The 12,689-nt window shown below is 61.8% G+C and overlaps 1 protein-coding gene across 1 annotated transcript in view; it reads right to left on the bottom strand.

Annotated features, from left to right (window-relative positions):
- LOC136793739 (collagen alpha-1(I) chain-like) overlaps positions 1-8,921 on the bottom strand; it is a 37,652-nt gene extending 28,731 nt beyond the window's left edge. The window contains exons 1-5 of the mRNA XM_067027592.1: positions 8,841-8,921; positions 6,096-6,224; positions 5,409-5,693; positions 4,875-4,928; positions 4,170-4,382 (exon numbers count right to left, since the gene is read on the bottom strand). Coding sequence (XP_066883693.1) covers positions 4,170-4,382; positions 4,875-4,928; positions 5,409-5,693; positions 6,096-6,224; positions 8,841-8,921 — 762 coding nt within the window. The remainder of the gene's footprint in view (positions 1-4,169; positions 4,383-4,874; positions 4,929-5,408; positions 5,694-6,095; positions 6,225-8,840) is intronic.
- Positions 8,922-12,689: the final 3,768 nt, after the last annotated feature.

Raw genomic sequence — 12,689 nt, 5'->3', positions numbered from 1 at the left:
GCAGGAGGCGCAGATGGAAACTGGTTTGCAAACAGCATTGAAAGCGTAGCTATAGGCAGACCTGGCTTTATGGAGCTTTGCAGATACTGCGTTTTCTACGACTGAAGTGTCGTGGTGACCCTGCGTCCATCAGATCCATAGGTGCCATTTTTCCAACAGCATTTGCTCACTTTGTGCTAATTCTCACAACAGTCCAAATGTTTTCTTCATGATTATTATATGTGTTACTGTGACCTGTGACTCACTGAAGGTTCAGGTGATGATTAGCACTTTTTAGCAATAAAGTTTTTTTTTTTTTTTTTTTTTTTTGTGGTACGTGGGCCTCTCACTGCCGTGGCCTCTCCCGTTGCGGAGCACAGGCTCGGGACGGGCAGGCTCAGCGGCCATGGCTCACGGGCCCAGCCGCTCCGCGGCACGTGGGATCTTCCCGGACCGGGGCACGAACCCACGTCCCCTGCATCGGCAGGCGGACTCTCAACCACTGCGCCACCAGGGAAGCCCAATAAAGTATTTTAAATTAAGGCATGTACACAGTTTTCTAGACATAACGCTTTTGCACACTTAATAGACTACAGTAGAGCATAAAAATAAACTGATAAGCACTGGTAAACCAAGAAATTCATGTGACTCACTTCATTGTGATATTTGCTTTGTTGGGGCGCCTGGGACTGAAGCTGCAGTATCTCCGAGGTCTGTCTGTGCTTCTCCTCTTTGACCGATGCAAGATAAAACTAGAAATGCTTCACTCAGTAAATGCCAGTTAGACTCAGCCTGGTGGCAAAGACCAGAAGGAGAGAGTGACCACCAGGCCTTCTGTTACAGTCTCGGGATAGACTAAGGGGACAGCCCAGTAGATCTTCTTTGCAGGTGAAACTTTGCAGGAAGAGAGATGGAGGGCCCTCCTCTCCTGAGGAAGCCCGGTAAGATTGAGGTGGCCATCAGCGAGTCTAGAGAGAGAGAGAGACACATCTCCAGAAATGCTGTGGGCCTGGGGACCAGCACAGGAAGTGGCCTGGAATCAAATAGCTACAGAGCCAGTGAAGCGCTGAGGGCTTGGATTAACAGCGCCTGTGGAGGTGCAAGTCTCAGGGCTTCCAACCTCCTGTGGGCAAGATGCAGGATGCATTTCCAGATGTGGTCCAGAGGGTGATGGAAAAGGAAAGGCTCCCTGGACTGGGAACCTGATGCTGCTTTGAATGGGACTTTGGGGTCATTTCCCAGGTGTCACGTGAGAGGAGAGGAAGGCAAACGATTGCAGCCAACGGGGTGGGTGGCTGTCCAGTATCACCAACGCCCACTCCTCTCCTCCTAAGAGGGTTGCATCTCCCACTTCATTCACACCAGGCTTGTCCAGATAGACATAGCAGAGGGGGCTTGCCACATCCAAGCAGAAACTTTAAGGGTGCTGGGTGGTTCTGCCACAGTGTCTCTCCCTCGGCCTGAGAATGACCCGGAGAAGGCCTGCATCTTTAGCCTGGGTCCCATGAGAAAGAATGCATGCAGAGCAGACCTGGCCTATCGCCTGCATGTGACATGAGCAGGAAATAGTTCTGCAGCACAAGGCTCTGGGATTCGGGGATGTTTGTTATTGCAACATCGTAGAGCATGAGCTGACGGATACGCACTGAGTCCTTGCCTTTCTCTTGGAAATCATCACTGACCTCCAGGTTGACAAGCACAGTACGCCTCCTGTGCTCACCACCCGGCTCCCCAGCCCTGCACGCACTGTCTGCAGCCCCACCTTGCTGCCCCATTTGACATATTTTAAACCAGGGGAGAAGGGAAAGGTGAGCAGGAGCCAGAGAAGACTCCTGAGGGTGGACGCACACCTGGGCAGCCTGGGGCTGGGCCCAGGCAGCATGGGTGACGTGGGCGGCCCTTCCAGGACCCCAGAGACCCCAGGCATTTTTGGTGTGCACATTCTTGTAGCTTTAATGAATTCCTCTAAAATCTGCAGTTAAGGGTTTTCTGTTCCAATTTGAATATGCATCTTTCAGAAGACTTTACGGCATTTGAGGGCTTCTTGCATATTATTCCAATCCTCCGGCTATGGAGCAATTGGAGAGTCATATAGATTAAGGACAGTTACTCTGGGAGGAGAAGGAAGCAGGAGATCAAACACTTATCTGTATAAATAAATTCAGCGCAATCCACAATTAAGCAGCATTTGACATTTAAAAAATATTTGATCCATGTTTTGGCTTCCAGAGCTGCTTAAGGGGGTTGCGATGTGTAAATTACATTCAAATCAGGGTTAAATATAGTTCTCAGAGAAAGATTGTATGATTTAAATTGCCTAATTATTTGGGGGAAAAAAATCTTTTCTCCAACAATTAGGAGAGTGAGGATGTGTGGCTTGTTGGAGAGAGACAGAGAGACAGACAGACAGACAGATGAGAAATGGATATTTCTGGCCTTGGAGACCTGGAGGTGCCTGGGGAGGGGTCGTGTCTACACAGGCCTGGGGGTGGGGGTGGGGGTCTACAGTGAAGCCGGACAGGCACCGGAGCAGCATTGGGGGCGGGGCGGGGGGCGGGCTGAGCCGGGGGCCCGGAGGCGGCCGGGCCAAGCAGGGATGGGGTGCCATCTCTGTCTGGCAGGGCCGGCCGGCATCCGAGAGCACCCAGGCTGTGGCCAGACGCCTCGGGAGGGAACTTGGCGCCGCTGGGAGCCAGCGATCGGTTAATTAGGTGATAGTTCTTAAAAGTCACGTGGGGGGAGGGGTGTGGATGGCAGGCTGCCTTCAGGAAAAAATCCAAACCGTAGCAGTCCCTCCTTCCAGGATGAAGAAGTGGTGGGGTGGGGGACTCCGGGGTAGGAGATAGGCAGGTTCAGATGAGGGGGCCTCCGAGCCCCCGCTGACACGAGGCACGCGACCTTGGGCCGATGCAGAGGGGCTCTGAGGCCCTGTTTCCTCACCTGTAAAATGGGAGCATTAACGACATCTCTCCGGGTCCGAACTGAGGATTAAACGTGGGTGTGGATGGCGTGCAGCGCAGGAGTCAGCGTCTGGACGCGGATGTCTGGCCTGGAGTCTCTGCTCTGTGACTTTGGACAAGTTACTTAACCTCTCTGAGCCTCACCCCTCCATCTGGAAAGCGGGGATAGTACCTGCAGCTACCTCGCAGGCTGTTGGGAGATTAGTCTAATCAGACACTCTTCCTCTACTGAGGCTATAGAGCTGCGGCTGCCAGGCGGCAGGCGCTCTGCTCCTGCATCTCAGTATTTCCCAAGCACCTGTGACGTGCCAGGCGGCAGCCCAGGTGCCAACCTTCCTCTAGGAGCAGGGTAGGAAAGACTCCTGCTCTCGTCCTAGTGTGGGAATCCGACCGTAAGGAGGAAACGGGGACATTGCAGAAAGCCCTGCGTGTTCTAACAAGGGGTCCGGGGAGGGCCCGCGGAAGTCTGGGGGTAGGAGGGGCGGCTGCAGGTTGTGGGGTCTGTGGAGGCCAGTTGGGGAGAGAAGGAGCCTTTCCAAGAGTGGAGGGGGGGGGCTCGGGGCTGGGAGGGACTGCGAGGGTGGCAGGGGGGCTCCGTGCAGCCTGCGCTGTGCGGGGGTCACTCCGTCCTCCCCGAACTGGACACAGCAGAGGTCTGAGGGTGCGGCGCTGACCGTGGTCTCAGGCCCGGGGGCCCCGGTCCCTTCTCCTCAGGAAGGGGTCCGGTGTGTAGGCGGCCAGCGTGAGGGCCAAGGGCTGGTGGGGTGAGGCCCGCAGGGGAGCAGAGGTCAGCATCTGGCAGGGTTCTCAGCCGCTGCCTTTGGTTCCTGGAGAAGCCCTCTCTCTCCGGAGCTGGCCCTTTGAGACACTTGCTCTCAGGTAGGACCCCCAGCTCCACCCAACACCACCTCCTGGGGGCTCTGCAAGGGTGGCAGTGCCTTGGGAACCACGCCTAGCCTTACCTCCCTGCTGGAGGCCGGGACTTAACTCTTCCCGCCGTCCCACGGGCTATGTGTCTGCTCCGGGACGGTCAGCTAGGGCCACAGGGCTGGACGCCAAGGCCCGTGGCCCCAGGACGGTGGGGCTGGCCTCGAGGTGGGAGCGGTAGGAGTGCGGGTGAGGTGGGGTGGCCACAAGCCGTTGCCCCCCACCCCTGGCACAGACTGTCCCCGTCACACACGAGGGACGGTGGGTGTGCATTCCCCACGCCAGGCCTGCCCCCAAGCTCACCGAGCGGGCCTTGTCCGGGCACCGAGCAGGTCCCAGGCCCCGGGCTGGGAATATGCTCATTTTGAATTCGCTGCACTTCGAGTGGACTTCTAGAAATTCCTGATCTGTCTTTGTGTCGCTTCTACAGCCGGGCAGTGGCCTTGTACCTGTGCTTCGGGTCCCTGGAAAGGCGCCGGAGGCAACCTTGGCGTCCGCCCCTCCCTGGCAGTGCTTCTGCGGGGAGGCGGGCGGGGGAGCCGCGCAGCCAGCTGGCGTGAGGTCACATTGTTATGTCGGAGCGCGCTGAGCGGCTGGGCTTGTAAACCCCCCGTGGTAATTGGATCTGGGCAGGAGTCCTTGACAGGGGTCGTTCAAGGAGTGGGCTTCGGTCTACGGCCGCCCGTCCCCACTCCTCTCCAGACAGGCCGGGGCCGAGCTTCTCTCGGGGCTGCGCAGGGGCTCGGGGCGGGACACGGTGACCACCCCGCGGTGGGGACAGGCCTGGAGCCGCGCCCTGTGCCTTTCCACCACCAGGGTTCAGGCTGCTCAGCCCCCACCCCCTTCCTGAGAGTCCGGAACCTGGCTGTCTCCGTGGGCGGGTGGTCGCTCTGGTGGCCGGGGCGTGTGCCCTGTGCTGGCACGGGGGTGCCGTGGTGACTTGGACCCTGAGCCTGGCCCGTGCCCCAGGTGAGCGAGGGGGGGGGAGGGGGGGGTCCAGGCACAGACCTTCCAGAAGGCCCAGGTGGTGCCCGGCAGAGCCGAGCCAGTAAGGGCAGGGTCCTGGGGCAGACGCCAGGCCTGAGCTGAGGCTGGAGGGTCAGGAGGTCTGCGGCCCGCCGAGAGGACGGTGACGAGGGGTAGCGCTAGTAGGAGCGCTCCCACGTGGCCCGGAGAGGTTGAGCGACGCGCCCCCAGGTAGCTCGGCGGGCCCGGGCCGGTCCCCAGGTAGGAACGCGGCAGAGACGGCAGGAGAGCCGGTGCGCTTGCCTCGAGGGCCGCTTACCTGGTGGCCCTCAGCTGGCCTCTGCTTCAGTGACCGGGGCTGTGGCCTGGCCTCCCGGCAGAGCCGGCGAGGGGCATGCCCTCGGCACACCTGGCTGGGGCGGGGGCTTGGGGGCTGGTGAATTATCTAGTGTTGCCCAAGGTGATGAGTTAGAAGCTAATTAAAAAAGCTATCTGCAGAGCAACGCCATAAAAGAAGCATAAAATTCCAATCCCATTTGTTCCACTTGGCTTCCCGGGTGCAGGACGCCCGCGCACACTCCCACTGTCTGCGGGCGGCTCGCCAGGCACCAGCCCAGCGGCGGTGTGCGGCCCTCCGTGGGCCTCGGCAGGGTTCGTGGCTCGCTGGGCCACCTCGCTGGCTGGGGGTGGGGAGGGTCCTAACGAGAGGGGCGGGGGCCGAGAGGCTGGGCTGGCGGCCGTGCCGGCTGTGGCGGTGCTGGGGCCCCGGGACTCCACCGTGGCCTCGTGGTGGGTGGGGGCGGGTGCCTCGTGCAGGGCGAGAACGAGACCCAATGTAGGTAAGCGGGTGGCTTTGCCAGACTGCGGGCAGGTGGCCCCTCCTCTGAGGCTGCAGTGGTCCTGCCTGCGGGGCTGGGATGGAGGCAGGATCCCCGTGTGGGGCGCGGTGGGGCTGGGCTTACCCAGCAAGGGGAGGGGCGTTCTCCACACTGGCTGGAGGCAAGGCCTTGTTGGCATTTGCTGTGCCCTCACTATGCACCTACTGTGCACCTAGTGTGTGCAGCTCTGTGCCAGGCGTCCTGTCCCAGGCTGGGGAGACCTCATGGAAAAGGGGGTCCGAGGTGGGAGAGCCTGCGTTTGCCCACGTTGGCCCCGGTCACCCTCTGGAGCTCTGCCAGTCCTGGGTGCCGGCCACCGAGGGGCTGAGAGTAGCCCCCTTTGCGTGGGTCCTGGCGGAACGTGGCTCAGGGTTCAGGTGGGTACCTTTGGGAAAACCGCTTTAGCATCAAGATCATAGGCCTCACCCTCCGGAACCAGACGCTGCCTTGGTCCTGGCTCTTCCCCCAGATGAAGACTGCAGGCCTTCATCTCTCTGTGCCTCAGTTTCTGCACCTGTGGAATGGGTCACAATGGCCACAGCTTTGGTGGGCCACTGGGAGGGTACGGTGAGCTGGGCACCTCACCTGCCTGGCTCTGAGCACGGGCTCCCCAAGTGCCAGCGAAGACCGGGGCCTGTCCCCAAGACTGCAGTTCCCAGAGCTTGTGTCCTGGGGCCCGTGAGCCCCCAATGCTCCAGCACCTCTCGCAGTTTAAGGACAGGACGTGGATGCTCAGAGAATTTGGTGCCGGGGCCATTCATCCTGTGGCCACGACTTGGAGCCCCCGGCCTGGCCACTACCCCCATGGAGGGTGGGCACGGGCTGCACAGAGCTCCCCAGGCCAGGACGGGAGAAAAGCCAGGGGCTGATTTGCCGTCTCCCTGGGGCCCCCGAGACGCCCGGGGCTGTAGCAGGGGAGGCGGCATCCTGTGGTCCTGGGGTCAGCCGACGCCTGGCTCTTAGCTTCACCCACACGCAGACTCAATTCACCTGCCGGCTGCCCACTGTGTGAGGGCACCCGGTCACGTCAGGAGGAGGGAGAACCCAGCCACTCCCCCAAGGCAGGAACCCCGGGCGCCCAGGCCACTCTGCGGCCCCGGAGGCCTTGGCGGGTCTGTGAGCCACGGCTGGCATCCGAGGCTTATCTGGGTTGCACAGCACAGCCGACAGCATCCTCAATAGAGCCAGGAGAGTGGGCTCCGTCTGGGATAATAGGAGATGGGCACTCGCCAGCCGAGCCTGCAAGCTGTAATTTGATACCATCTCAGCACAGAGGCCTGATTTCTCCAGGCCGGTGGCCTGTGCTGGGTGCGCTGGGGACAGCGTTAGTCTCCAGGCTGGGAGGCTTGGATGTTCCTCATTCGACCAAACTGTCCAAGCACGATGAGGGTGGGAACAGAAAAGGGAGATGTTTGGAAAAGCCTCCCTGTAGGCGGTCCTGGAGGGGAGGGCTGGCCCCGTCTGTCCCCAGACCACTTGGGGACCAGTTCCGGGGGCAGGTCTACAGGGTGGGCCCTGGAGGAAGGCTGCCGTAGCCTCAGGGTTTGTGGCAAGCGTATGAGTGAGAGTCAAGGGCAGACGGCAGGCAGGAGGCCAGAGAGGGAGGTCTCCCTAGATGGGAGGCCTGTGTGCGTTAAGGCATCACTGCTTCAACAGCAGGCCCGGTCTCGGGACTTGACCTTGCCGGTGGGATGGTTCCTGGTAAGAGCGGCTGCTGTCTTTCGTGTGGTGACTCGGGGCCCTGGGTCCCCCCAGCCTGGGCTCTGCCACCCCGTGGGCCTCACTTCTGCCAATGGAGGGAAGGGAGAGCACTGGGGGCCCCTGGAAGTGGCACCCCAGCGGCGGTGGGGCAGGGGATGAGGGCAGGCCGTGCAGCCAGAAGGGAAGGCAGCCGGCGCTTGGGCGGCCAGTCCCCTCCCCAGGGATCCCCGAGGCGGGGTGAGTGGGACGGGAGGGGAGGCACCAGCACAGGCTGTACAGCGCGAGGCCGTGTGCGGAGAAGGTCACACACAGCCAGGCTGCACGTGCCTGTACACGCACGCACCCATGCCAGCGCATAGCGGAGGTTCCGGAACCACAGGCTCCCAGCGGAGAACGGCGGTCACCCTGCAGAGGCCCCTTGGACTGAGGAAGGGGGGACAAGGGGATTGCTCTGTCTGTGCCGTTTGAATTACCATGATACATATTTATTCACAAATCATTTGCATAATTTAAAAAACTAAACTGGAGCAGATTATATGGAAGGTTGGGGATAAAGAAACCGTGACGCAGCCTCGGGGCCGTGCTGGCGGCCAGCTGGCTGCCTGGGGCCACCTCTCGGGCCCCCAGACTGGGAAAGGCGTCCATCCTCCAAGGCTCCAGCTGTAATTTTTGGCTCCCCTGTTGGTCCCGGGCTGGGACGTGTCGGGAGTCCTCTGCCTCCTGCCCCGCCAGGCCCGGCTCTCGGCAGGAGATGGGGCGGGGCCCGCTGGGACGCAAGGATCGGGGAGGCCGCCACCCTGGGGCGTGTGTGTGATGCATGCCAGCGGAGCTTTGGCGTGGCCCAACCCCCCTGCGCGGCCCTGCCCACGTGCGCCTGGGGCCCCGGGCAAGGGGCGACAACAGGGGCTTAGGGGCTGGAGGTGAGTTCTGGATGTGAAGTCTGGGAGCAGGCGGCCCGGGGCAGCCAGGAGACTCAGCCCTGCCGTCCTTCCTTAGCCCATGGGTGGTCCAGGCTCGCTGCCTTTTGGCCCAAGATGCCCTCGGCCCACGGTGGCCCCCCGCGCAGGAAGGAGGGGAGGCCTTTCCCACATGCCCAGAAGACCCCTCTCACATCTCACTGGCCAGAGCATCCTGCACCCTGGGATCACGCCAAGGCCAGTCGCAAGCAAGCAAGACAGGACCGGCCAGAGCAACCTGGCTCCGCCTCAAGCAGGGCAGGGGCTGCCCTCTTTACCTGCGGTCAATTCACTTTTATTTTATTTTGTCAACGGGAAGAAAAGGCAGTGGAGTGCGGCGGGCAGAGGACCATCTGTCTCTGCCTTCCGGGAGGGCCGGGCAGTTCCTGTCATGGGTCTTGTCCGTGAGGCGGAAAGAATGGCATCCGACCAGATGCGCGCGTAACGGCGTTGGCCTCAGACCAGATGCGCACCTGCCAGGCCTCGTCACGGGACTTCTCACGCGTGAATTCTTCTGCTCTCGACAACAGCGCACTGCACTTTTGTTCATTCATCCCTCCCGTGTGAAGGTGAGGGAGCAGAGGCCCTGGGCCCCAGGTCGGGAGTGGAGGCGAGGCCCAGAGTCCCAGCCCAGAGCTGCTTCCGGGCGCCTGGGGGCCACCAGCCACTCCCGGCACCTGGGAGCGCCCCGAGTGCACTGCAGCAGGGTTCTTGCATGTGGCCAGACGTGCCTGACGCAGCGCTTCTGAGAACTGGGGGATCCTCCCAGATGCACTGTGATACAACATGAATTTCATAAAATTGGAAAAGTCCAGGCAAGCGCAAGGAAAAGAGTCACCCTTTATCGTCGTGTCCCAGAGACGCCCACCATGAACACTTGGTGGCAAAGGTGTTGGGGTGCTTTCTGTGCACGTGTTCACATCATTTAGATCATGTTCCACACACTGCTTTTCAAATCTTGAAGATCGGGCCTTCCCTGGTGGCGCAGTGGTTGGGGGTCCTCCTGCCGATGCAGGGGACGTGGGTTCGTGCCCCGGTCCGGGGGGATCCCACGTGCCGTGGAGAGGCTGTGCCCGTGAGCCGTGGCCGCTGAGCCTGCACGTCCGGAGCCTGTGCTCCACAACGGGAGAGGCCACGGCAGTGAGAGGCCCGCGTACAGCAAAAAAAAAACCAAAAAAACCTTGAAGATGTTTCATTGTGAGCAAATATCTGCCCCGAACAACGTCTAACGCTTGTTTGGGGTTCTGTTATTTGGCTGCACCACTCATGTGACCGCCCCATCCACGCGTGGCTGTTCAAGGTCCCTCCAGCTCTGTCCAGCTGTGATGGCCGTCCTCTGCCACCTCCCCAAGCACATGTCCCAGCCTCTCCCCTCCTTAGCCCTCAGCCACCTCCTCCTTGCATTGTTTTCCTAGACACCCCAAGCCCATTCATTCCTCAGGACCTTTGCACGTCCCAGGAATTCTGACTGGAGTGCCCCGCCCCCCGGCAATGTTGTCATAATTGATCCATCACTTTGCTGGGGTCTCTGGTCAGCTATCACTGGATCAGAGCATCTTCCTGACCCCTGGCCTGTGCAGACACACCCCTTGTCCTGCCCCATTCTGGTCAAGTCCTATTCCTCCAGCCCTGATTTCTTCTTCATAGCATTTCTCACCACCTGGAATTGCTCCTTTGCTTCCACGCTCCGCCCTGGAAAGCAGGTCCCAGAGGGTCTGACCCCTGCATGCTATTCACGCCGCGCCCAGCACGCGGACGGCAGTTTTCCTGAAATGTTGGCTGAGTGGATGAATGAGGCCTCCTGGAACCCCTGTCTCAGAACTGCCCCCACACTCATCCTCTGGAATAGCGCCGGGAGGCCCAATGGCACGCACGTGCCACGCAGAGCGGCCGCCGCCTGCCCTCTCGCCCGCATTCCCCCCTCGCCCTGGGCAGCAGCCAGCGTAGGGTCCCCGCCTTTTCCATCTTTGTTGCCAGCTCGGTGAGTGATGCTTCTCTTCGGGAGTCGTCAGCCTACACGCGACTGTGAGTTTTCCACGCCCTGTGGTCAGCTGTCTTTCTTTTGTGAACTGCCGCTCTCATTTTTCTGCCCAGATACCTGTTTCTTTCTCATTGAGTCCTGGTTTCTAGCACAGTGTGTGGGCTCTGCTCTGTCTGGCAGTTTGTGGGTGTGTGTGACAGGTACAGGGCGCCCAGGAGCAGGTGGTCCTGGGACCACTGTGGGACCTGGTATCCCCCAGGTTGAGTCTGGCGTTCTGGGGGGCATCTGGGTGACCGTCTGCACGAGGTGGAGGCTGGGGCTGTGAAGGGTCACGGGAGGGGCTGCCAGGCCTCCCTGAGGGGCGGACCTGCGGCATCGGAAGCGGCCAGAGGGCAGGGGGCCAGCAGGGGCCTCAGCGGTGAGGGCCCTGCAGACGGCACCCCGGAGTCCGCAGAGCCTGCAGAGGCCTGGGCCTTGGCCCTCCCTCTCCGGGGGCAGCTGTGTGGCCACACTGCGTGGCTCCTGCCAGCCCGCCCCTCTTTTCATCACCGGAAAATTAAGGGGTGTGCCGGGGGGCCCTGGGAGCCCAGCCCCCCACCCCTTTGAAGCGGTCCCGGTGGCGGCCCTGCGGCGCCTTCTGCCTGCACAGACGTCACTTCTTTCCTGAACGGCGCCCGGCCTCCTGCGGCGCCCTAATAGCCGAGCTGTTTTACTTACTGATAAGTGGCGTTTGCCCGCAGCCTTTACACGCAGCTCCCGCCGAGCTCGGCTTCGTACACAGGCGGCCGCGCGGTGGGGCAGCCTCCAGCCGCCTCCTCAGCCCGTGGTCCCCCCGCCCTCCAGGCTTCCCCGCAGGGCCCCCTGGGCGACTGGAGCAGGCCGGGCGGTGACAGAGGCCCCGCGGCCCCCGTCCGTGCAGCATCCTCTTGTCGGCGCCCCCGTTCTTGTCTGCAGAGCCCGGCGGGCGGGGGACGAAGCTGGATGGAGTCAGGCTCAGGGCCTCCCTGGCCCGTCGCGAGCCTGCCCCGTCCCAGGCCCCGCCCTGGCCACCCCGGTGCGGGTCACGGGCTAGACAGTGTTACAGTGCAAGTCGCACAGCGGTTCCCTCTCCTCCGCGGGGGCGGGCGGGCCCCTGGTGCTGGGCTTGGGCTCTTCGGGAATCCTTTGCACGGTGGGTCCTGGGGCGGGAGAGGGCGGGAAGGGACAGGAGGACAAAGGGTGTGAGGGAGGGGAGGGGTCTGGGGGTGCCCGAGCCGGAGGGGAGCACCCAGCCGCCCTCTGCAGCCTCGCCCCTCCCAGAGGTCCCAGGGTGGGGAGCTCCTAGCAGGGGACCTCCATGGCCTGGGTGCCACGTTGCCGTTCTGCGGCTCGACGCCCCGGGCCAGCTCGGGGCCCTCAAGGGGCGAGCCCGGCTCTCTGCGTCTCTGGGGAGGGTGGCCTGAGCGGCTGACGCCCCCGACGCCCTGCTGGAGTCGGGCCACGCACAGCGCACGTGCAGTGTCCACAGACGTTGACTGAACTTGAGGAGTCCCTTCTCTGGCTTCCTCAGATCCGCTCCGGGAGGGGTCTGTGCTTGGGGCTGGGAGGGGGCGGCAGGCAGAGAGGTGACGGGGGTGCTCTGGGAACGGGGGTGTCAGATGTTTGGGGCCCAGGAGCAACGTCTGGCATTCTCACAGCCTCTCGCTATGATCTGCCATCTCTCCCTGAAAACGGGGTTTTGTTCTACCCAGCATCTGTGGGTTTTGACGGATTCTGAAACATTTAATAAATATTTGGCTTCCTGTTTCAAAATGTTCCGCGTCCTCTTTCGTTTGCCTTATGGGAAGAGACTGGGGTAGTTATTACCTCGACTCCTGGGATCCCACGAGCCAGGGTGGGCAGGATGGGTGCCTTGGACCTCTCGCCCCCAAACTGCCCAGGCCCGCCACACGTGGAGACGGCCTCGGTGTCCCAGCTGGATATTATGAGTGAGAGACACGGGTCAGCAGAACACACGCCCCGATGGGGCCGGGGTGGGGCGACAGGCGGAATTGCACTTTGCACTTTGCACTTTGGAGGTCATCCGAGCAAAGTTCCTGGAGAGGCTCTCCCTAGAACCGGAGGGCCGTGAGGAGGAGGAGGAGGGCTGGTCTGAGATGGCCCTGGGAGGGGCCGACTCCCCCCCTGAGCTGTGGAGGGCTTCTGGCTCCCAGGCTGCTCTGGGCCCCGCCTTGGGAGGGGGGTGAGCCGAGAGCCTGCTGCTGGTGGGCACGTGGTGAGGGGCACACAGAGGGGTCCTCCTCAAGCTCCTGTGATCATTTCTGGAGCCCCAGGACCGGGCAGAGCCGGGCTCAGGGGGGGA

The sequence above is a fragment of the Kogia breviceps genome, chromosome 3 (assembly GCF_026419965.1).
Source record: "Kogia breviceps isolate mKogBre1 chromosome 3, mKogBre1 haplotype 1, whole genome shotgun sequence".
NCBI classification, from domain to species: Eukaryota; Metazoa; Chordata; class Mammalia; order Artiodactyla; family Physeteridae; genus Kogia; species Kogia breviceps.
Note: the sequence above shows the minus strand (reverse complement) of the source record. Positions and strands in the feature narration are given on the sequence as shown.